This window comes from Crocodylus siamensis, chromosome 1 (assembly GCF_052110815.1).
Source record: "Crocodylus siamensis isolate JL-2025a chromosome 1, ASM5211081v1, whole genome shotgun sequence".
Taxonomy (NCBI): domain Eukaryota; kingdom Metazoa; phylum Chordata; order Crocodylia; family Crocodylidae; genus Crocodylus; species Crocodylus siamensis.
Window position 1 is genome coordinate 373,577,988 of NC_143395.1, and position 24,299 is coordinate 373,602,286.

At 45.4% G+C, this 24,299-nt stretch overlaps 1 protein-coding gene across 2 annotated transcripts in view; it reads left to right on the forward strand.

Moving 5' to 3' along the window:
* The window catches only part of CCDC169 (coiled-coil domain containing 169), a 45,938-nt gene that overhangs the window by 11,735 nt on the left and 9,904 nt on the right, over positions 1-24,299 (forward strand). For both annotated transcript variants that reach the window (XM_090031729.1, XM_090031730.1), the window contains 2 exons: positions 19,518-19,616; positions 19,841-19,894. In XM_090031729.1, the coding sequence (XP_089887855.1) occupies positions 19,518-19,616; positions 19,841-19,894 (153 nt within the window). The remainder of the gene's footprint in view (positions 1-19,517; positions 19,617-19,840; positions 19,895-24,299) is intronic.

The following is a 24,299-nucleotide window of genomic DNA, read 5'->3' on the forward strand; positions in this document are numbered from 1 at the left end:
TAAAGACCACCTGTGTCTTGCACCTGATGCTTCTATTGATGCATCCCAAAACTGCATTCACCTTTTGTGCAGCTGCATCACACTGCAGGCTCATATTGAGTCTGTGATCTACAAAGACTCCCAAGTCATTTTCCATAGCACTGCCATCCAGTTAGGTATAACCCATTTTATATATGTATTTTTTATGTATTCCTCCTGAGGTGTAGCACCTTGCATTTGTGCACATTGAACTTCATCCTATTAGCTCTAGCCCAGTTTTCCAACCTATCAAGATCTTTTTGAATTGTGCTCATATCCTCCAACCTGTTTGCAGTCCTTCCCAGTTTTGTGTCATCTGTAGAATTGCTCAAGAAGCTTTCTATGTTAGCATCTAAATCAGTAATAAATACACTGAACAGCACCAGGCCCAGGACAGACCTTTGTGGGACTCCACTCAACACCTCCTGCCATTCTGACATGGACCTGTTAATAATTACCCTTTATTTATGGCCATTGAGCCAGTTATCTGTTCACCTTATAATAGTTTTGTCTTGCCCAAATAGTTTCTCCAATTTGTTTATGATGAGAAGGTTATGCAGGCCCTTGTCAAAAGCATTGCTGAAGTTGAGATTCACTATACCCACACCATTCCCTTCATCCACCCAATGCAGGGAATGCTTTGTCAAAGAAGGAGATCAGGTTTGTTTGACACAATTTGTTTTTCATAAATTCATGCTGGCTGCTTGCAGTCAGCCTTTTCTCCAGATGCTTGCAAATGGCCTTCCTTAGGATACACTTCAGTGATTTACCAGGTATTGAGGTGAGGATAACTGGTCCCCAGATCATACTTTTCACCTTTTTAGAGAGGGGCACTACCCTGCTTCTTTTCCAGTCCTCTGGTACCTGGTCTGTCTCTCACAGCTTAATAAAGATCATTGCTAAGGGCTTTGAGATCTCCTCTGCCAGTTTTGTTAGGACCATGGGATGAAGTTAATCCAGTCCTGCTGACTTGAATTCATTCAGACCCAACAAAAGCTCTCTGACCATCTCTTTTGTTATCTCTTCCCCAAGCTTACCTCCAGATTATCCTTATTAAGTGTCTGGCTGCAGATTAATTTTTTGGGGAAGGCTGAGGCAAAGTAGCTGTTGAGTAGATTCACCTTTGCATCTTCTGTGAAGAGTTCCCCCTGGTTTGTTAACAGAGGAGCCACAGCTTCCTTGCTCCTTCTGTTCTGGCTGACATACTTAAAAAAACCTCTTCTTGTTGTGCTTGACCTCCTTTGGTAGGTGCAGTTCATTCTTTGTCTTGCCTTCCTGATTTTGTCTCTGCAAATTCTTGCTATTTCTTAGTTGCATAAGTCTGTCCTCCAACTCAGCACATTTCGAGCTGGAAGTCAGTGTAAGAATTAACATTGTGGATATAGAAGATGGAGAGAATGAAGAGACAAAGGGACAAATTACCTTTATTTCATATTACTGTTTTTATTTCTTAATAGTATTTGATAGGATCTGCAAGCCCAGTTATTGATCAGGACTTTGTTGTGCTGTACACTGTATAAACACAGGACAAAAAGATTCAAAGGATAAATTGATGTCTGAAAATGGATGCTTTCCAGACAACCAAGAAGATGTTTGGGGAAAGGCTACTTTCTCTGTATTGCACTATATAGCATTACAAGTGAAAGGTCTTGATTTCACCAATGTGGCAATGGAAAATACGTAAGCATTCAGTTACCAGGGCAATAGACATGATAAGGGCCTGAACCGAACATAATTTACTCCAATGAGATCTTTAATGATTTATAAGGAAGCATAGGAATTTGTGTTCCCAGAAACTGAAAGAATTGTTGGAGAAAGTTAGTACCTTTTGCCCCATAGAAGTAGAATCATGCTGAGGAATTGTGCCTTGCTGTGAAAAACATATAGACCATTCATATTTAAACAAAGAGGTATTTAATCTCAGGTTCTCATTCATACCTGAGATCTGTATTTCTTTTTGTTTCCAGAAATGTGGGTGATGTTTTACCCTTCAGAAAGCACAACAGTGTGGAACCAGTAATACAAATATTTACATCTTTACCATTAAAGATTAAAAAAAATCAGTTTTGCATGTTGAGATTGGATAGAAGGTCTTGCAGATAGAAAACTCCTACAGTGAAGAATGCTTAGTGGATAATGTCCTTTGTGTACCAGTGAATAATATACATGCTGCACTGTAATTCATTCAGTACTTATGAGGAAACTGAAATTCAGTCTTTATAAAAGCTAGTCTGGTGTGAATTTTATTTATTTTTCAGTAAACCTGCCAGCATTTATTCACATCTTTTTTCATTAAGCAATATTGTGTGAAACATATAGGTTGTCTCCTAATTATCATTTCCCTGTAATAGCTGAGAGAAATCGTAATCCTTTTTTTCCTTTTCTCCTTATAGTTACTGCAAGAAGCCATTCCCAAATAGAGGCTTTAGTATGCAAATACAGGGAGGCATACTGTAGAATCAGTTCAGGGGAGCACACTTCTGATAGCATTGCCTTAGCAACGCTCTAGTTAAGATTAGCTGAGGAACCAGAGTTTCTATTATAAACCACTGTGTTCAAGATTACCCAGCAACATGATTGAGGAGATTTTGAAATTAAGGTTCAGGCATTTGCTTTGCAAAATAGTGACAACATTGGGCTCTGTCTTGAGCACCACCACATCAGCTCTTTGGGGTTTAAGGTTTGATGGTTATACATACCACCCATTGCCTGTGACAATGTCACATTGTAGAAGAAGCTGGCAACACAACAATGACAGGATATCCGGTCTTTAGGAAGGCAGATAGGTGGGAATTTTTGTAATACATGTTGAAGGTTTCTATGAGCTTGTCCACAGGGGACATCAACATTTTACTAAGGCAGTAGAAAAGTTGACAGTTCCCTTAGCTAGTGACCTTTAATTGAAACAGATGCATTCCTTGGCATAAGTCACAAATAGGGGTGCTTGAAAAATGGGTCCGAGTCAATTTAGGGAATGTTGCTGTTGGCATGGACAACAGTCTGCCATCTGGACTGATGTTGTTTGTCCTGCAGCCCTATCCCTCACTCTGTCTTCCTCACAGGTTCTCTTAGCTATTCTTGACTCGCATAACATACCTTAGATGTCTCTAGACATTTTGTTGATCTGCCTTTCCCCTCTTCATTGCCACCCAGGTCTGGACAGTTCTTTCTGGTATCTTCAGACTCACCAAATGACTGTTTCCCTCATCTTTTTTTTTTTGGTTATCAGTGGGGTAGGGTGCTCTTGCCTTTTGCCAGTAAAGCAATAATACCAAAGGGAAAGCCTGCAAGCAGCTTGCTTTATTGTCAGAAACTAGGTTTTATGGATCTTCTGTTTCCTAGTTTGTGACTGGACAGAAAATCTGGGGGCTCCCTATCTACTGCTTTGGGATTAATTATATGCACTTCTGCTGAAGAATCTGCAAGACTTCAGGGGCAGTAAGTGATACCAGATGGCCCTGAACTTTCAAGCGGAGTTGTCCTGTTACCAAGATCTGTATCAGCATCTAGTCCAAACAAACTTAACAAGCAGCCTGACTCACAATGTTCACACCCTTTTTCAATATAGATTTTAAATGAATGATTACATCAGCCACAAGGGGGCACTTGGTATTAAAACATATATAGTGCTTCTGGGTTCATTTGTGTACTGAAACCTTTATGGTGTTTATAGCACAAGATTTAAATGGACAAGATTCAAATAGACAAGATAGGTAGAAACATGCTTTGCTAAAGAATTTTAGGGTTTGTTTCTGTAATTATTGCAGTATGAAATTAGAGACAGTTTATCAGTTAGTTAAAAATGGACCTTGATTTCAGTACCTGTAAAAACATAGCATTACTTTTTGCACACGCTGAACCTAAAATGACATTAAGCATTTAATTAAATCACTTGATAGACACCAACGCCTTGCGTTGAAATGGGTGGGAAGCAATTTATTTTTTACATGAAGCTATTTTATTTCAAATGTCAAATAGAATGAATTGCAAAGGCGTTCTTGTTTGTTTTACATCCCAGACAATTGCATTGTTTCTGTGGCTACTTCATGGAGAAAAATCAAAGAGGATTAGAGTGGGAGTGAATTGCCATGAGATCAATGGGCACTACAAGTCAGGCTCTAGTGAAAAGCAAGTTTGGCGTGCTTCATGATGTCATCAATTTGTCACCTGGGATACTAAGAAGGGTTTGATAGAAATTGTCAGTGGCATTGCCAATAACAGAAATGCATGGAAAAATCCAGTTGTGATCCAGCTTATGTGGGGGGGTTTAAAATTCAGCTGCAATATAAATCTGCATAATTTAATTTGCTAGCAGGTGTTAAGTTAGTGTAATTTGGGGAGGGGAGAGAGAAAAAGCATGTAAATAAGAGAAGAAATGATTAATTATAGAGGGTTTCCCTTTCTCTTGGAAACTGGGCATTGGTCACTGCTGGAAACCAGACATGATGGATCATTGAGCCGACTGTATCTTGCCAAGGCCTGTGAAATTCAGTTACATAAAGCTGCTGCTGAAAGTATTCATTTGAAATCTCAGTGCGTCTTTCACTCACCAGCTCGCTCAGAGTGGCTTGACACAGACCGTTTAATGAAAACTAAGAATCTTAAATTTGAGTTAAATCCCTTAGTCAGCTTATGTCTCCTTTCCGGGAATACATTGTGCAGCTATTCAGGGCTTAGCAGAAGATGCTGTTAATAAACATTAACTTAGAACAATATTTCAATATTCAATTAAACCAACTGCAGTAACAAAGCTACCCTCACTTCTTTCATTCCATAGGTCAGAATTTATTCTACCACCTTAGTCCTGAGACTTGGTGGAAGCATCTTCAACCAGGCCAGTACTGAACAACAGAGGGGACCCCTTCAGCTCTTTGGTCTCTTGCTGGTTCTTCTGCTAAGACAATTCTGTGCAGTTAGCTTTCTGTTGGCTGTCTGCCCTCCTGTATTCTCTGAGCTCGGCTTTCTGGCAGCTTCTATTTTGGGGCTGTTTCCTTTTATTATAAAATATACCTGTTGCTTTGAGAATCTCAAATGGATTCCAGTGAAGTTTTATCTGTGTGTCTCACAGAGTTCTCTGAAGGTGAACAAGCCCCTCAGGGATTTGATTAGATTCAAATACCGCTTCTTGCTTCTTGCTTCTTGATGGGTTCAGCTATACTAGAGGCAAATACCCATGGTAGATAAGGTCTCCATCTTCAGTTACTATCTTTCCAGTAGGAGTTGACAGGTCATAAGTTACCTTCCTAGCAAACATGGCCATTTAGAAGTTCTTTGAAGTCTTGCCAGTTAACATTTCCCTCAGTCCATTGTCTGAAATATTATTTCACTCACCTCAGTGTTTGAATGCTGGGAGAAGTCTTTCAAATGCTGCTCTTTCCGAGCACGTTAAACAAATGTCAGCTTTGCAAAGCAAATTTACTTACCCAAAAGTCAGAAATGCCAAATTTTAAGTTTGTTTATGAATCATTAAGTCTGCTTGACACATGGCGGACTGCTGGTACTGCACTATGCCAATGTGGATGCAGTGCCACCCAACATCTACATGGTACTGTTCAGTCTCCACAAGAGAAGGCTGAGGGGGGATCTAGTGGCCTGTTACACATTATTCAGAGGGGACCAGCAGGCACTGGGGAAGTCCCTGTTCCCCCGTGCACTACCAGGAGTGACCAGGCATAACAATCACAAGCTGGCAGAGGGTAGATTTAGGCTAGATATCAGGAGGCGCTACTTCACAGTCAGGGCAGCTAGGATCTGCAACCAACTTCCAAGAGAAGTGGTGCTGGCTCCTACCCTGGGGGTGTTTAAGAGGAGGCTAGATGTACACCTTGTTGGGGTCGTTTGACCCAAGTAATCTTTCCTGCCATGACAGGGGGTCAGACTTGATGATCTGCTCAGGTCCCTTCCAACTCTAGAAACCGTGAAACTATGACACTTCTTTGGGCATTTATACACGTGCTCTGGGGGTGTGTGGGTGTGGGAAGGGGAGGGGGGAACATGCTTTAATTAGAGTGGCTCCAAGAGCCTCTGTAATTAAAGCACCTGGTGCATCTCATGTATTAGTGTCTCCATGGTGAAAAATGGCAATGGGGGTGCTTTAACTAAAGCTCGATTGATGAGCCTTAGTTGAAGCACCCCACCACCATTTTTCAACGTAGGGTGCTGATACACAAAACACTGGAGTCTGCTGGAGCGCAGTAATTACCCACACACCGGCAGACTGGATTAATCGATTCTGCTCTGACATGCTATAATTACAGCATATCGGAGCAGCCTCACTGCTCATGTATAGGCATCGTTTGAGGCCCCCATTCCACAGCTCTCTGCAGTGAAAGATTATGGCCATCTATGCAAGGCATTAGGAATGAGAATTATAAGAGATGGGGCCAAATCTCTTCGTTCACAGCAACTGCAATATTTTGTAGTTGCCTCTGTATATATAACAGCATCTGACCCTAAAATAGAGAGCACAGTAGAGGATGAGAGAATTGTATCTTTGTCCAGAGAGCCAAATGTGTGCTTGAGAATGCAGAGCCAGTTGTCTGCTGTGGAGATAGCAGTGGCTGCTACTTCATTAGAGCATGAAGGTCACTAAAGAGTAGGAACAGAGCCTCTGAACTTTATTCTGCACCTCTTGGGAGGCTGTCAGAATCCATGTCCCCATGATGGTAACTTGGATGTGGACCGTGCTTAGTAATAACCGCTGCTAAAATTGTGGGGTCTGGTTATGCTGTGAGAGTTTGGATGAGGGCAAGCTACTGAGTTTCACAGCTGTCATATCAAGGAGATGGAGAGAGTGCTCTTCAGTGCCTATGCAAGTGATGGATTCAGGGTGAGAATCAGATTGGCCTTTGCTTGAGACTGCACATTCTGTAACTTCAGCGACAATGTTGACAATGTAGCACAAGCCCTTGGTTGTGCAGGATAGCACTTTCAGTGGGGTGCCCCCACACCCAGACCGTTTGTCCTGCAGAGCCCACTTGGCCACTAGTAGGATTTGTCAAGTTACCTTCTTATTCTGAAGACAAAGATTTCTTTGGGTGATATCTTTTATTGGACCACTTGCATAGTTTGGATAGAGTTAAACAAGCTTTTGAATGCAAGACACATTCTGCAGTTTTCTTTTTCTCTTCAAAATGAGCAGCTCTTACATCCGAACAATAGGGGAGAGCTTTGTAATAAGCAACAGAGCTCCAGTGGCATCTCATGTATTTTTGCTTTCCATTTCATTTCACACAGCAGAAACGATGCTTTTCATGTCTCCTGTGCATCTGTTATAACAGAAAATTAAAGTTAATAGCAGCTCATCCATGGGTGAAGCATTGTTGAGAGTCAAGACTGTGCTGTCAGTTTCTGGTTTTTAAGTCAGCATGGGGGGCTTTCCAGCTTGCCAGCAGCTTTTAATAGCACTTCACCTTTGCCACCACACTGTAAATTCTTTACTGCAATGAAAATCATTTGCAGGGAGAGCTCAGTAACAGCCAGAAATACAAGGAAAAACAAAGAACACAGCTTTATTAACAATATCATGAGGCCCAGAAGTCTTTGTCAATCTAAGCCAGTTGCCTGCTTAAGTGCCATAAGCCAGGGATGTCAAAAGATACTCTGGCCTACAGGACTGGTAGAGGACTGGAAATTTGGGTGCAGCAATGGAACCGTGATAGGCAGGGGAGCAAGTGACATCTGTGTTTACCTCTTGTCCTACTTGCAGCTGGGCCAAGATCTGGCCTGTAAGTAGCTTTGCAGTCCATCTATAGCCTGCGGGGGCAGTAAAGTTGATACCTCTACCACAACCTCAAAACAGAACTGACCAAATTATAGGAGAATTTTTTTATTCATTATCTATAACTTTGCTTCCTGTAGTGGCTTGACCTGTGGGCTGTGTTTGTCAGGTACTAGGAGTTGGCTCTCCATCAGTTCTTATTTTTTCTCTTCCATAGGTCAGCCTTGTGTTAAATTTAATCATTATCATGTCCTTTGGAAATTATGAGGCTTTAATTGTACCTTTAAGCTGCCTGCTCTATGAATACAGAGAGGAGTAACCTATACCAATGTTTCTGTTCCCTTGAAATCCTCAGGACTATCTGCTGCAAGGACAGCAAAGGGTGCCACTAGCAAGGAAGACACACAGCTAACGATATGCAAAATATAGGAAATTTTATCAGTATTTTGTGTATTACAGTAACAACAAGAAGACCTAACTGAGATTGGGGCCCCATAAACATAGTATGTGCACATAAGTGCTTTATGGACTAGGTAGGTGAGACAGACAAAGTATGTAAAAGGAAGTAGAGAGAAATAAAGGCACCTATACACATGAAGGATGTCTGCTGCGATGTGTGCTAATTGACATATGTGGGAGCAGATTCAATTAGTTGAACAAGCTTTAGTTAAAGCACCCCCACCACCATTTTGAAGCATGGGACAATACATGTGACACTGCGGGCTCTTTAGAGTGGCTCTTGGAGCCACGTATAGATGCCCAAAGTGACTCTCCCTAGGTCATATTGCAGGTTGGTTGTAAGACTGAAAATAGAACCAAAGTCTTCTGATCCCTAGTCCAATGACTTATCCACTGTATCAGAATTATATTGCAGAAGCAGCCCAGTGAATCAAGGACAGTAAACAGGAGAATTTACATGGGATTTACCCTTTGGTGAGGAAGGAGCAAATCCATGTTTGTTGGGATAAGTGAATTTATTTCATAGATTTCATAGACATTAGGGCTGGAAGGGACCTCGGGAGATCATCAAATCCAGGCCCCTGCCCAAAGGGCGGGAAGTCAGCTGGGGTCATAGGATCCCAGCAAGATAAGCATCCAATTTACTCTTGAAGGTGTTCAATGTAGGTGCTTGAACCACCTCTGCTGGCAGACTGTTCCAGACCTTGGGGGCTCGGACAGTAAAGAAATTCTTCCTTATGTCCAGCCTGAAACGGACTTGCAGGAGTTTGTGACCGTTCGACCTCGTCATCCCTTGGGGCGCTCTGGTGAACAGACGTTCCCCCAGATCCTGGTGGTCACCCTTGATAAACTTATAGGTGGCCATCAGATCACCCCGAGCCTGCGCTTTTCCAGGCTAAAGAGACCCATGGCTCTCAGCCTATCATCGTAAGATCTGTTTTCCTGACCCCTGATTATGCACGTGGCTCTCCTCTGGACTCTCTCAAGCTTCTCCACATCCTTTTTGAATTGTGGAGCCCAAAACTGGATGCAGTACTCCAGCTGGGGCCTCACCAAGGCCGAGTACAAGGGGAGAATGACGTCCCGGGATTTGCTCAAGAAGCATCTATGGATGCAAGCCAGCGTTTTGGTCGCTTTACTAGCCGCAGCATCGCATTGCAGGCTCATGTTCGTCTTGTGGTCAATGACGACCCCCAAGTCTCTTTCTTCTGTAGTGCTATCCAACATAGCACTGCCGAGCCTATAAGGAAGCTGCAGGTGTTTCCTCCCAAGCTGGAGAACCTTGCATTTTTCGGTGTTAAACACCATCAGGTTCTCGTCCGCCCATTTGCTGAGCTTGTCCAGGTCAGCCTGGATCACCCGCCTATCTTCTGGCGTGGATGCTTTGCCCCAAAGTTTGGTGTCATCGGCGAACTTGGCCAGTCCACTCCTGACTCCAATGTCCACATCGTTAATGAAGATGTTGAACAATATGGGTCCAAGGACAGAGCCTTAAGGGACCCCACTGGTCACAGGGCACCACGATGAGTGACTGCCATTAATTACAACCCCCTGGGTCTGACTACGGAGCCAATTTCCCAGCCAGCGGATCGTGGTGGAGCCAAGGCCACAACTGGCCAGTTTGGCCAAGAAGTGATCATGGGATACCAGATCAAAGGCTTTTTTGAAGTCAAGATATATGACATCAATCTCTTCTCCCTTGTCCAGGTGATAGGTCACCTGGTCATAGAAGGAAATGAGATTGGTCAAGCAAGACCTACCCGCAACAAACCCGTGCTGGCTATCCCTTAGGATGTTAGCCTGGGCCAGTCCCTCAAGGATGGCCTCCTTTATAGACTTTTCTAAGATCTTCCCCAGGATAGAAGTCAGGCTAATGGGCCTGTAGTTAGCTGGATCCACTCTCCTCCCTTTCTTGAAGATCGGCACCACATTGGCCTTCTTCCAGTCTTCGGGCACTACACCAGAGCGCCAGGAGTTTTCAAAGATCCGTGCCAGGGGCTGGGCTATGACGCTCGCCAGCTCCTTGAGTACCCTGGGGTGCAGGTTGTCAGGGCCAGCTGACTTGAAGGTATCCAGCTTCTCAAGGTGTTCCTTCACGAGGTCAGAATTGATGGAGGGTAGGGGATCCCCCTCACCCAGATTTCCCTGTCCCATAGCAGGCATGGGCATCCCGTGTGACTGATGAAAGACTGACGCAAAGTACCTATTTAATAGGCTGGCTTTTTCCTGGGCGTCAGTTGTCAGTTGCCCCATCTGGTTTAGCAGGGGTCCAACGTTGCCCTTGCTTTTCCTCCGGCTCCCCACATATCTGAAAAAGGACTTTTTGTTGTCCTTGATGCCTGAAGCTAGTTGGAGTTCAGTTGCAGCCTTGGCTTTCCTGGTTTGGTCCCTGCAGGACCGGACCAGTGCAGAATAATCCTCCTTGGAGGTGAATCCCGTCCTCCATCCTTTGTAGGCTTTCCTTTTTAGCCGCAGGAAGTCCGCTAGGTCCCTGGAGAGCCAGGAGGGCTGCTGTGCCTTCTTGCTGCCTTTCCTCCGTGTTGGAATAGATTTCGCTTGTGCATTGAGGATCACTTCCTTGAGAAGCAACCACTCTTCTTGAACTCCCATCTCCCTGGGGTCATGGTCCCTGAGGGCCTGACCGACAAGCCTCTTGAGCTTGTCCAAGTCGGCTTTTCTGAAGTCAAGGACTTCTGTGTTGCTGACTGACTTGCCAGCTTTATGGCGGATGCTGATGGTGATCAGCTCGTGGTCACTGTCACCCAGCTTCCCATCGATCACTAGGTCGCCGATTAGGTCGTCCCCCGTAGCCAGTACCAGGTCGAGCAGCGCTTTGCCTCTCGTTGGCCCATAGACTTCTTGAGTCAGGTAGAGGTCATCCACGCACGAGAGAAAGCTTTCCGACCACTCGGATTTTGCTGAGGGATCTTCCCAGGAGATGTCCAGGTAATTGAAGTCACCCATGACAACCAAGGTCCTGGAGCAAACGGCCTCAGTCAGTTCCCGGGCGAACTCCTGGTCAAGCTCAGGACTTTGAGTGGGAGGTCTGTAGTAGACTCCCACCGTTGTGTCCCCTGTGCTGTTTTTCCCACGAATTTTTACCCAGAGGGTCTCTAGCTGTCCATGCCGGTCGCCAACATCAGCTTGCAGGGACATGTAGCTTTCCTTCACGTAGAGAGCTACACCCCCACCCCTTTTGTCAACACGACCCCTCCTGTACAGGGTATAGCCCTCTATACCCGTGGTCCAGTCATGGGTGGAGTCCCACCAGGTCTCCGTTATCCCAATGACATCATAATTCTTTGCACTGAGCAGGAGGACAAGCTCCTCCTGCTTGTTACCCAGGCTCCTGGCATTAGTGTACAGGCAGGCAAGTGTGCCCTTAGGGGCTCTTGCCTTGCCCACAGATTGTGCCAGGGCTGGGGCAGGGGTGGGCTCCCTTAAGTGCCTTGGTCTGCTGGCTTTGCAAGGGTCGCTCAGCGGGCCAGCAGTGGCAGTAGTCCCCCCATCCCCCAGCGGGCTTAGTTTAAAGCCCAGTGGAGCAGGTCAGCCAGCCTGGCTGAGAAGAGCCTCCTCCCCAGGGGAGAGAGGTGGAGGCCATCTCTTCCCAGCAGCTCGCTGCCTCTCTCGCCAAAGAGCGGGCTGTGGTCATAGAAGCCAAAGCCTTCCCGATGACACCAGCTCCGCAGTCTTTGGTTCACTGCGTGGATCATCCTCTCCCTCCTCAGCCCACAGCCCAAGACTGGGAGGATCGAGGAAAACACCACCTGAGCTCCCAGACCCCTAAGCCCCGCTCCCAACTCTCTGTAGTGCCTCATGACCTGGCTGGGGGTGCCCTGAGCCATGTCATTGGTGCCCATGTGAATAAGGAGCATGGGGTAGTGGTCTGTGGGCTGGAGGAGCTGCGGGATCCTCTCTGCAATGTCTCGGATGCGGGCCCCCGGGAAGCAGCAGACTTCCCAGGCTAAGGGGTCGGGGCGGCAGATTGCCCCCTCAGTGCCCCGCAGGATGGAGTCTCCCACAACAAACACCTTTCGCTTTGACTTAGGGAGAGCGGGGCCAGTAGCTGTGGTTGAGCCTGGGTTGCCTGCGGGAGCCGGCAACTGAGCAGGCTCTGCTGGGGCTGCAAGAGGTGCGAACCTGTTGCTAAGCTCTGGCGAGAGAGGGGCCTTGGTGCGGCGGGCCTTCGGGCCCTTGACCACCTTGGTCCATGCCCCTGACTGGGCAGAGCAGGAAGTCCCAGAGTCCTCCTTAGTTGTGGAGGGAGACGGTGCTCTACCCTGCGGCTCCTAGGGGAGAAGGGCCTGGCAGTAGGAGTCTATCTCCTGCTCGCAGTCCCTGATGGCACGCAGTCTCTGGACTGTGGCCTGGAGCTCCTCCAGCTGGTGCGCCAGAGACCCCAGTAGGGAGCAGACCCCGCAAGGGGAGGGGGCCATGCTCCTGGGCCCCAGTGCCTGAAAAAGGGACAGGCAGCCCCCGCAGCCAAGAGCCAGGGGCTCCGTCTGCGTGGAGCCCGGGACCATGAGCTCCGTCTGGCTGGCTGTCTCTGAGGTGCCCAATGGGGGGGGCCGCAGAGCCCGAGGGGACCCGAGGGGTGCGGCGTGTGCCCATCCATGTCATGCCTCTGGTAGGCTGGCTACGGCTGGGGCTGACTACTCTGGGGGGGTCGCAGGCAGGGTCTCATGCCCTCCCACACCCTCTCCTGCACCAACTCCGCGCTAACTCGAGCGCCTGTTTACGCAGCCTGTTCGCGCGGCTCCGGTCGCGGGGCTCCCTGGGGGGCTGGACCAAGTAGGGGCCTGGGCGGGGGCTTGACCCGGCCGGCTCCAGGCAGCGGCCTCCTCCCAGGGAGCGAGGAGTTAACCCCTTCCCACCATGAGCCTGCTTTGTTTCTCTATTGCTTTGTGTCTTGGATTAAATTTTGGAGTTTGCGGGATCTGTTTGCAGGGCTTTTTTGTTGTGAGTAGTGAAGAGGCAGCCAATGATTTAACAGAGCTCAGAGAGGTCAGGAAAGCTTACCAATGCAGTGGGAGGGGTCTTCTTTCCTCCATGTCTCTACATTTTTTTAAAAAGGGACATAAGGGTGGCTTCTTACATAGTGGGGACAATGTATTGTACAGGCAAGGAGGATTATTGGATGCAGGAGTTGGAGTACTTTCTTGACCTTGAGTGGTTACCTTCCAGAACTTTTTTATGCATGCAGGGTCACTTGACTGAGCTCAAGTAAAAGAAATTTCAAAGGCTAAGGCCGGAGATGGTGTTGGAGTTCATATGGGCTTTGAGGAGGAATGGAGAGCCAGAGGATAGCCAGAAAAAGAAGTTGAATTGTAGAGGAGAAATAGAATTGATAAACATGTCTGCTGCATTGGCAAGAGAAACGAACAGGAATCGATGATGAAACCACAGGGAAGAAGGGGTAACAGCTAACATGCAAAAAGAGAAGAAAAGGCAATGGAGAAGGCACAGAACCAGAGCTTTAGAAAGAATGAGGATAATATGAAGGGGGTAGTGAGAGAGAACAGAAGGCAGAAAAGAAGGAACAATAGAAGAGAAAGGATTGGAAAGTCACACTGTCACCAGAAAGAGGTAGATCGAAGTGACAGGGGATTCTTTGTTAAGATGAATCAATGGGCCAGTTCCCAGAGAAGATACAGACAATTGAAGGGTGTGTTGTTGGCCAGAGGAGCAAACAAGATGTAGATATGAGCTTGAAAGGGATCCTGAAAGGATCAAACTTCATTTAAAGAAGAATAGTGATCAAACTTCATTTAAAGATAACGCTGAAAGATTCTGTGTGGGATAGAAACAGAAACTTGTACCATGCTGGGGAAAACACTAGAAGACATGGGGGGTCCTGGTTTTAAAAAAATTCTTCTGGTCCTTAGAGAAAGAGAGTGAAAATATGACAACATCATTACAATCATTCTCAAGGACTGAGGTAGTGGGAAACTTTGGGGCTGTTCAACCAGTGGGAGGCATTCTCAGAAAAAGGACTCCCCTTGACAGAAGACTGTAGCTAAGGCGCTGGTCTTCTGAGGTCAAGACTGGCTTGACCGATAAGAGTTTTAAACTAATAAATGAAGGAAGAAGGTTGAGAGAGACTTGTGTGAAATGCAGAGCTGGTTTTAGTACACAGAAATAACAAAATCTGCTAAATGAATAGCAAGTAGGAAGATTACTTAATAATAAAGGTGTGGTTAATTAAAAAAAACTATTTGCATATTAATGCAAGGAGACTGCACAGCAGAATGGAGGAAATTGAACTGCTGCTGCAGAAGGTAAAGCCAGATATATCCTGAACAGAAATCGAGTGAAAAGCAAACATGACAGGGATACAATTATTAGAGAGCATGTACCCTTCAGGAAACAGAAATAAATATAAAGGTGATAGGGCAACCTTTTATATTTAAGACGTACTAGACTGTAAGAGCATTAAAAGGGATGGTATGGATAAAATAGAATCTGTGTGGCCCAGAATCACTCTTGGGAAGGTTGGTAAAAGAGGTTTTAGTGGAGTACAGCTAAGAGTCTATTTGGCTAGGGACAGACATTACACACAAACTGGTTTAAGTGATCGGGATCTGGTTTAAACCTGTAACAGAACAGACATTCAGTGCAAATAAACCAGTTTCAAAATGCCCAAAACTGGTATGAGATAAACCTGGTTGAATGTAGTATCAGACTTAACTGATTTGGCTCAAACCAGTTTATTCAACGTCTGTCCTAGACCCCTTGCTGGTTTAAGATAAACTAGACACCCCCAGCATCCTGGCATGCTCTCTGGACTGGGGTCTCTGCTCCAGCCACAGGGCTGACCCTGCACCTCTACTCTCTAGCCAGAGCAGGGACCACCCCTAGCAGAGACAACAGCTGGCATGACCCCTTAAGGCAAACTGGGCAGGGAGGGGGTTAATTCTTCCTTCCTTCCTCTCTTCCCCCACCACAACCTGGGTCAGCCTGTCTGCCGGGAAGCAGAGGGGAGGGGGCTGCAGTGGTGGCTCCTGGAGCTGGCAGCAGGGAAGGGACAGAGGGAGAAATTAACCCTTCCCCTTCTCCTTAATGGGGCTATGCTGCGTTGGTCGTCCCACAGGGTGGGGAGAGGGACTCTGTTCCATGCTGGGGGGGGACTCTTCCCCCTCTTCCTCCTTCCAGGGTGGGGAGAAGGACTCTGTGAGGTACTTGATGGGGAAGCCCCATGCTGGACTCTGCAGGAAAGCAGGGGGCAGGGCTTCCTCCACTCCTGACAGAGTGCAACCCCCTGCATAGCAGGGAGTGGGGGAAGCAGCTAGCTCCAGTGTAGGGCTTCTCCTGCTGCAGGCTCAGGCTCAGGGAGCAGTCGCGGGATAAGGCAGGCTCCACCCCATCCCCCTGTGCAGCACTAGCCAGAATCATGCCTGCGCCAGGCACAAGTGCCCTGACCTCCCTGCCTGCTGCTGCTGCCAGGCAGTGGGGGCTGCGTGCTATGCTGGGAGTGTGTGGAGGTCCCCACACACCCACACCGTGCCCCCAGCTGAGCTCCGTGCTCTCACTGCCCCTCTGGGGGGAGGAGGAGGAGGGGAAAGAGTTCCCCCCAGCATGGAACAGAGCCTGGGCGGGGGAGAGGGAGGAGTGGGGGGAAGAGTCTTCCTCTGGGGCTGGGCACAGTTTCATAGAGCCTCCCCTCCCCACCCCACAGCAATGGGGGAGAAGCAGAGGGAAGACTGGAAGAGTCCCACCTGGGGCCAGGCAGCCTAACAGAGCATCCCTCCCCACCCTGCTGCAGGAGGGAGAGGAGGAGGTAGAGTCCCCACAGCGCCTAACAGGGCCCCCCTCCTGGCCCCATGGTTGTAAGGGAGAGGGGGAAGGGGGAAGAGTTCCCCTCTGGTGCTGGCCAGCCCTGTGTGCCGGGCTTGCTCCCAGCTGTCAGGGAGCTGCTGGGGCGTCTGCCGGGGCCTGGCCACACCGCCCTCCCCTCAGCTCAGGGGCTGCTCTAGCGCCCCCAGGCTTCGGGTTGAGTCACTGCAGGCATGTGCCAAATGTCTATCCACTCGCAAACCAGTTCACTCTCTGCAGGTTAGACTCACCTGCCGAGACTGAATCAATTCAGGCTCGGGCTTTTTGAATGTCTGTCCCTAGCCCTATAGATCTTTCTGTGTAATATGAGTTATGTGTCATTTTGGAGGATTTAATTTCCCAGATACAGATCTGAGATCAAATAACACTAATATAATAGTACTGATCAGTGAAGAAAGTTGTCATAGAAGTCAAGATCACTCTTGGGATAGAGTGAAAATTATCAGAAGTCAAACTGAGTTATGCTTGCAAAGGAAATTAAAATTTGGGGCAGGAGGAGAACAGGCTAAAGAATAGTACTGGCATAAACTAGTATTGAACAAATTTAGATTGGAAATGAGAAGATTTCTAACCATCAAAAGAATGAAGTTTTAAAGTGGGCATCTGCAGAAAGGAGCTTGGGCAAATAACTTTGTTTTAACATTGAACTTGATAAAATTTATAGAAAGGATAATATTCTAGGATAGGGAGTTCTTTAATAAACACGATAGTAGGATTAAATCTTTGTATTCCCAGGAAGGATTTATTTTCCCCTTGTGACTGCTACTGACTTCGGAGGGGTTTATTTTTCTCTTTCTGAAGCATTAGATATTGGCTACAGCTGAGGCCGGGAAGTTTTGACTGGGGTGTGCCAGTGTTCCTTCCAATATTTAGAAAATGCATAGTTTCCTGATTAAGGGTTTGCTCTTCTACTCAGTCAGACCAATCACCAAATTGGGGTCAGGAAGGATTTTTTTCCCTGGGTCAGGTTGGCACAGACTGTGGGGGGTTTTCATGTGGCAGTGGTTCTCTTCCTCTGAGTTTATCTAAATCAACTGCTTCTCTGTTTTTGCTGTGACAGGGCTTTGGCAGCATCCTCATCTAATCTGGTTTTATCTATGATGTGTTTATAGCATGTTCTGGCTGTTTCTAGTTATGAGCCTTGTGGCTGTGTGTGTGGGTTTGGAGTGGGCCAGATTTAGTCTTCTCTGGGTAAATAGTTGCCTGTGAATACAGAGAAGAGGACTGGATGGCTCAGAAGGTCCATTTTAGTTGTGTGTTCCTACATAGCAACATGGTTCTTTAGACATATACGTGGAAAGAGGACAAGGAAAGAAGTAGTTGGGCTACTGCACAGTGATGATGATGTAGTCATTAAAGATAATCCAGGTATAAAATAATATTTTGCCCTATGTTTCATTAATGACAGTTTATGTTCAACAAATAGACAAAGGCTGGTTGGGTGATGGGATGAGGAAATGAAAATGAAAATTACCACAACTGTTGTGGAAGCTAAACTCAAAGAGGTAAATTCACCTACGTTAAAGTTATCCTAGAATTCTGAAGGATCTGGCACATGAAATCACAGGTCCAATAGCAAAAAAGTTTAATGAATTGAGGGTAGTGTTTAGGATACTGTCCTGTGACTGGAGAATAGCTAATGTTGGTACCTATATTTAAGAAGGGGAAATGCAATTCGGTCCACAGAAGGAGGTAAATGAACAATGGGATAAAATGCATCATGGGTTTACCAAAGATGATCTATGCTAGACTTACACAATATCTCTCTTTGAGAAGACAGCTAATTTTCTAGACAAAGGAAATGCCTTGGATCTAATATCTGTGCATTTGGTAAAGTGACACATAGGAAATTATTAATTAAACTGAAGAAGAGTGGATTAATAGAAGAATTGTTAGGTAGGTAAGGAGCTGGTTAAAGGGGCAAAAAGAACAAGATTTGAAAGAGAGAACTGGGGTGGGGAGGGACTATTTGTGAAGTACCTGACAGGATCAGTGTTAAAATCCATAATATTTCATGTTTTCACTAATAGACTGAGCATGGAAAATTGGAGTGTGCTAAGGAACTTTGATGACACAAAATTAGGAAGTATGCTAATACAGAAGAGGGTTGGAATGCTATGCAGGAAAAGTTGGATGATGTTGAGGACTATTTAAATTGAAAAGGTATGAAATGTAATCCTAGGAAGTACAAGGCCATAGAGCTAGGGACTAGTAACAAGAATTTCTGCTATAAACGGAGAGCAAGTTTTTTAGAAACAGCAATAAGAAAGACCTTAATGTATTAGTTGATCACACAGTGAAGAGAAACTTTCCATTTTGTATAGCTGTGAAAGAAAGAAGTGGGATTCTAGGATGTATTTTCTGTGAACTTTCCAGTAGAGACAGGAAAATGTTTATTCCTTTGTACAACATACTCATCAGTCCTCATCTGAAACAATGTGTACAGTTCTGGTCAGCCAGATTCAAAGAAGGTAAACTCAGACTGTAATAAGAGTAGAGAAGGACTCCTGGGATGGTCATAGAAATGGAAGCTTCTCATATGGAAAGTAGGCTAAAAAAGCTTGGCTTGCTTAGCCTAGACAAACAGAGGCTGAGAGTGGATCTAATTGTTTTGTAGAAATATGGAAAGGGAGGGTTCCTATCAAGGAAGGACAAGGACTATTTCAGATTAAAGACAGTATTGGCATAAGAATAAATAGATAAAACTAGCCATGAATGAAATAAAGCTGGAAATTACATGGTTTCTAATCATGAGAGCAGTTTTGGAACAATTTTCCAGAAAGGGACAATATGACATGTTTGCCTGCAGTAGCAGGGGGATGGACTTGCTGACTCAGGAGGTCCCTTCTAGTCCCATGTTTCACAGGCAGCACAGAGTGAAAAATAACTAGTAAATGTCAGCTAATTGAGATGAAACCATCAGCCCCCACTTCATCCTATTCTTAGATGGTAGAAAGTAATTTCAAGTTCAGGAAAAAGAGACAGCCTTCCCCCTGCACTATCGCCTTCACAGTGAGGTTGTTCTGACCTCAATCATGCTGTGCAGTTCTTCAAGTAAGCTAAATGCTGCCTTCGCATTTAGTGTCCACGTATGAGTCCAGTGAAGACTTAGAATGTCCAGCCTATTGAATAGCAGCTTGGAGGAGGAGAATTAGAAAGGTACATGTAAAGGTCAGCTCTCTGTGGTCACTAGCAATTCCATTCTGCTTCACTGCGGAGACAAGCTAAGCCAGCAATAACTGTGTCTCATTTAAGGATGGAGAAAATTTGCTCTGCATAAATGATTACAACATATGGTCCATAATGTCTGTCTCTCTGAGTAAATCAGCAGGAGCTATGTAAACAACAAGGAAACAAACAGCAAAGATAATCACACAGATCTTGAAGCATGTAACTCAGATTCCAGATTGTAATAAACATTTCTAACTATCTTTGGACAGAGTGGGAATATTTGTAATGCATTGATTTATTTTATATACAACTGCAGGGCTCCTTAAATCAGTTTGTTAAACAACTAGAAAAAGAGAAGAAAAGTCTCCAAAGCCAACTGAAAGATTATGAGCTCAGACTGGAACAAGAAGCAAAGGTTGGTTACTGCTGTATCTATCTAGCAAGTTTTTTGATTTTTGTATTTTTTTAAATGCCACTGTGGCATCTGACATACTTTCTCCAGTACTGATGTAGGGAATGTAATGGTTCTGTAAAATTTAAAGGTAAAAAATTTTGGGATATACTTGTTTCCTCTTGCTTTTTGGTGGAACCTTGCTAAATATTTTAATTGTAACTGCTTATCCATTATTTCAAATGCAGGCTTACCACAAGGCCAATGATGAGAGACGTAAATACATAGCAGAGATTTCACAGGTAAGCAACAAAAACTTTGACCTAGTTCAGCTCCAGGTCTGAGTCAGGTGAAGCAATTGCTGAAAAGCAAAGCAAGCCAATCCTATCTCTGTCTTTATAATACACTTTTTAAGTTAAAATTTCCTTAAAAAGCCATTGATACTGTATCATCTAATCTTTGTTTTGGGCAGAGCTGAATGACACAGTCCGTGCTAACACATCCATTATTGCTACCAAAAATTATGCTGTGAGAAGCAATGGTGGAAAGTCTTAGGAATAAAAGTCCAGCAGACATGCTGCCTTAAAGGACAGGCAGCACTGTCCCTGCATAGCTGCTGGTCCCTGGTGGTCCAAATGTAAGAACCTAACTCGAGTTTTATAGTCTGCATTGCTGCAGCTCATGCTGTTCCTAAAATAACTGTCTGACTGTTTTTTTCCTTAAACTATTACTGCATATTCAGCCAAAGCATTGTTTTGGCCAAAGGTTTGTCACTTTGCACAGAAAAACTGAGATCCCCACTACCATGTGACCACCTGTGTTGTTAACACCATAGGAAAATTTCCCCGTGTGTGGTGAATTGAGTAAGTAAGGAAATGGGATTGAGACTTGTTTCAACCTTTAGAAGGAAAATATCACTAAGCTGCAGTTTTTAGAGACTATGCCATGTTTGTTAGTTATAGTCAACACTAGAAAGACCACTGTGCCACCTAACTCTGTTAGAGCATTAGAGTGGTTAACTGTGACTAGATTCAGTTAATGTATTATTAAAACCACTGCCTTTATCTGTGCAGGAGATGGCCTCAGCATCTTAAAAGCAAAATAACTTACCTAAAAGAAATGTGGTACAGTTGAAGGTGTTGATCTGTTGATTTAATTTATATAAAGGCATGTGAAGCCACTGTTAAGTGTGTTTTCATTAGAGTAAAAATGTGGTGTAATTTGGCTACATATTGCTGTTGGGTTCCTACAGGGCAGTGTTTCTCAGCTATGGTGCTGTTGTACCCTGGGATGCTTTGAGATCCTTTTAAGAGGCTATGGAGTGCCATACAATGTTAGCACTGTTAGGTGTACAAATGTGATTTACAGCATTTGGATGATGGGATCCAAGTGCATGTTTAGCTAATTTGCAGATGACACCAAGTTGAGTGGAATTGTAAACACTCCAGAGGGCAGAGCTGGGATCTGGAATGGCCTGGATAGACTGGAAAAATGATCCATGATTAACCAGATGAAATTCAATAAAGACAAGTGCAAAGTACTGCTCTTGGGACAGAATAACCACACGCACAAATAAAGACTGAGGAATGACTGGGTAGGCTGCAGTACTACAGTGAGGGATTTGGTGGTTATGGTGCACCATAAGCTGAATATGGGTCAACAGTATGCTCTTGTAGCAAAAAATGCCAACAGCATCCTCTGTTGTATTTCCAGGAGTGTCAATTGTACATCACAAGAAATGAGTCTTCCATTCTATCCAGCATGGTGAGATGTCACCTGGAGTACTGTGTTCAGTTTTGGGCCCCACACTTCAAGAAAGATGTGGACAGATTGGAAAGATTCCATCAGAGAGAAACAAAAATGATTAGGATCCTGGGAAGCAAGACTTATGGAGGACTAGGGTTATTTATTGTGGAGAAGAGAAATCTGAGGGGGGATTTGATTTAAATACCTGAAAAGCAGTTTATAGAGAGGATTGAGATGGGCTTTTCTCTTTGTCCGTGAGGGACAGGACTAGAAGCAATGACTTCAAGCTGCAGCAGAGGAAATTTAGATTGGAGAGTAGGAGGAACTTTCTGACAATGAGGATCATCAAACATTGGAGCTGGCTATCTATAAAGGGATTGTGGAATCTCCATCCTTGGAAACTTTTCAAGGTTAGATGGGCATTTGGGTGGGATGGTTTAGTCAGGGACAATCCTACCCTGATTAGGGCCTCATAAGGTTATCTAGTCCAGCCCTACTTCCAGCTCTGCTTTCCTATGATCCTAAGATAGCCGCAGGGATTTCAAATAGGAATCCATAGTGCTAAAAACCTTCTGATTTGTTGTGGTCTTTCTGAATTTGTTGCAACAGAAGAATTGCTTTATTATTTTTTGTAATAAAAAAAAAAAGTGAAAACTAAGAGCTGGTATCATCTGAGGATGCCTTAAGTCTAACCAGAAGTGCATTCATAGATTTCATAGACATAAGGGCTAGAAGGGACCTCACGAGATCATCAGGTCCAACCCCCTGCCCAAGGGGCAGGAAGTCAGCTGGGGTCAGATCCCCCCTCAAGATAAGCATCCAAGTGTTTCTTACAGGTATCCAGAATAGGTGCTTGCACCACTTCTGGGAGGAGTCTATTCCAGAATCTGGAGACTTGGGCAGTAAAAAAGCTTTTCCTTATGTACAGTGTAAAACAATCTTCCAGCAGTTTGTGACCATTAGACCTTGTCTTCTTTTGGCGTGCCCTGGTGAACAGACATTCTCTCAGTTCCTGATGCACATCCCTTATATACTTATAGGCTGCTACCAACTCACCCTTGAGCCTTTACTTCTCCAGGCTAGAGTCCCATGCCTCTCAGCCTCTCCTCATAAGGCCTGTTCTCTTGCCCTCTGATCATGCGTATGACTCTCCTCTGGACCAAGCTTCTCTACATCCTTTCTAAAGTGTGGAGCCCAGAATTGGATGCAGTACTCCAGCTGTGGTCTCACCAAGGCCAAGTAAAGTGGGAGGATGACTTATTTGCTTTTCTGGCTGCGGCATTGCATTGGTGGCTCATGCTCATCTTGTGGTCAGTTATGACCCCCAAGTCTCTTTCAGTCATGATGCTAGTGAGTGTAGCACTGCTGAGCCTGTAAGTATGATATGGGGGTTTTTTTATCCCAAGGCGGGGCATCTTGCATTTCTCCATGTTGAATCTGGTTTTGATCTGCCCACCTTACAAGCCTGTCCAGGTCACCCTGAATTGCCAGCCTATTATCTGGCATGACTGCACTTCCCCAGAATTCGATGTCATCTGCAAACTTGGCCAATCCACTTCTGACACCCAAATCCAGATAATTTATGAATATATTAAAGAGTACTGGTCCGAGTACTGAGGCTTGGGGAATGCTACTGGTCACCATGCGCCATATTGACTCAGTTCCATCAACTGTCACTCTCTGGGTCCAACCATGAACCAGTTCCCCAGCCATCAGACCGTAAGGTTGTCGAGGCCACAATTCCCCAATTTTACCATGAGGACATAGAATCAAAGGACTAGAAGGGACCTGTAAGATCAAGTTTGATACCCTGTTCTGGGTAGGAAGTTATTGGGCTCAAATGAGCTCAACGAGGTGCTTGTCCAGCCTCCTCTTGAACAATTCCAAGGATGGTGACTGCACCACCGCTTCTGGGAGCATGTTCCAGATTCTAGATACCCTTATGGGAAAGAAGTTTTTCCTAATGTCTAACTTAAATCTTTCCTCGGTTAGCTTGTCCCTACTGGTCCTCGTCCTCCCTGGAGGTGCCTTTCTGAGGAGTTGCTCCCCTAGATCTTGGTGTTCACCCTTAACATACTTGTAGGTGGCTATCAAGTCACCTTTCAGTCTTCTCTTGTTCAGACTGAACAAACCCAGTTCCTGGAGTCTCTCCTCAGGAGGCCTATCCTCCAGGCCCCGATCATCTGGGTGGCCCTTCTCTGCACCCTTTTGAGTTTATACACATCCTTCCTGAAGTGCAGTGCCCAGAACTAGACACAGTACTCCAGCTGTGGCCTCACCAATGCCGAATAGAGTGGGAGGAGCACCTGTATTTGTTTGCAACACATTGGCTGATACATGCCAGAGTCCTATTTGCCCTGCTAGTGACTTCATTGCGCTGTTGGGTCATATTCAACTTCTGGTTGATTGTCACCCCCAGGTCGCTTTCAGATGCTGTGCCAGCCAGTGGACCACCACCCATTGTATAGATATGGTGAAGGTTCTTCCTACCTAGATGAAGGACTCGGCACTTGTCCCTGTTGAACCTCATCTGATTGCATTCAGCCCACAGGACCAGTCTGTCGAGGTCATCTTGAATCCTTACCCTGTCCTCAGATGTGTCCACTTTTCCCCGCAGCTTGGTGTCATCTGCAAACTTAATCATTGCGTTTTCCACCCCTCATCCAAGTCATTGATAAAGATGTTAAAAAGCATGAGCCCAAGCACTGATCCCTGGGGGACACTACTGTAGAGAGCCTTCCAGGATGAGGCCATCCCATCAGTTACAACTCTCTGGGATCAACCTCTGAACCAGTTGTCTACCCACCTCACTGTAGACTGGTCTAGGCCAGTACCCTCCAGCTTAATTGAAAGGATCTCATGGGAAACGGTATCAAAGGCCTTGCTGAAGTCTAGGTAAAGAATGTCAACCTCATGCCCCTTGTCCAGCTGATTAGTTAGTTACCTGGTCATAAAAGGACA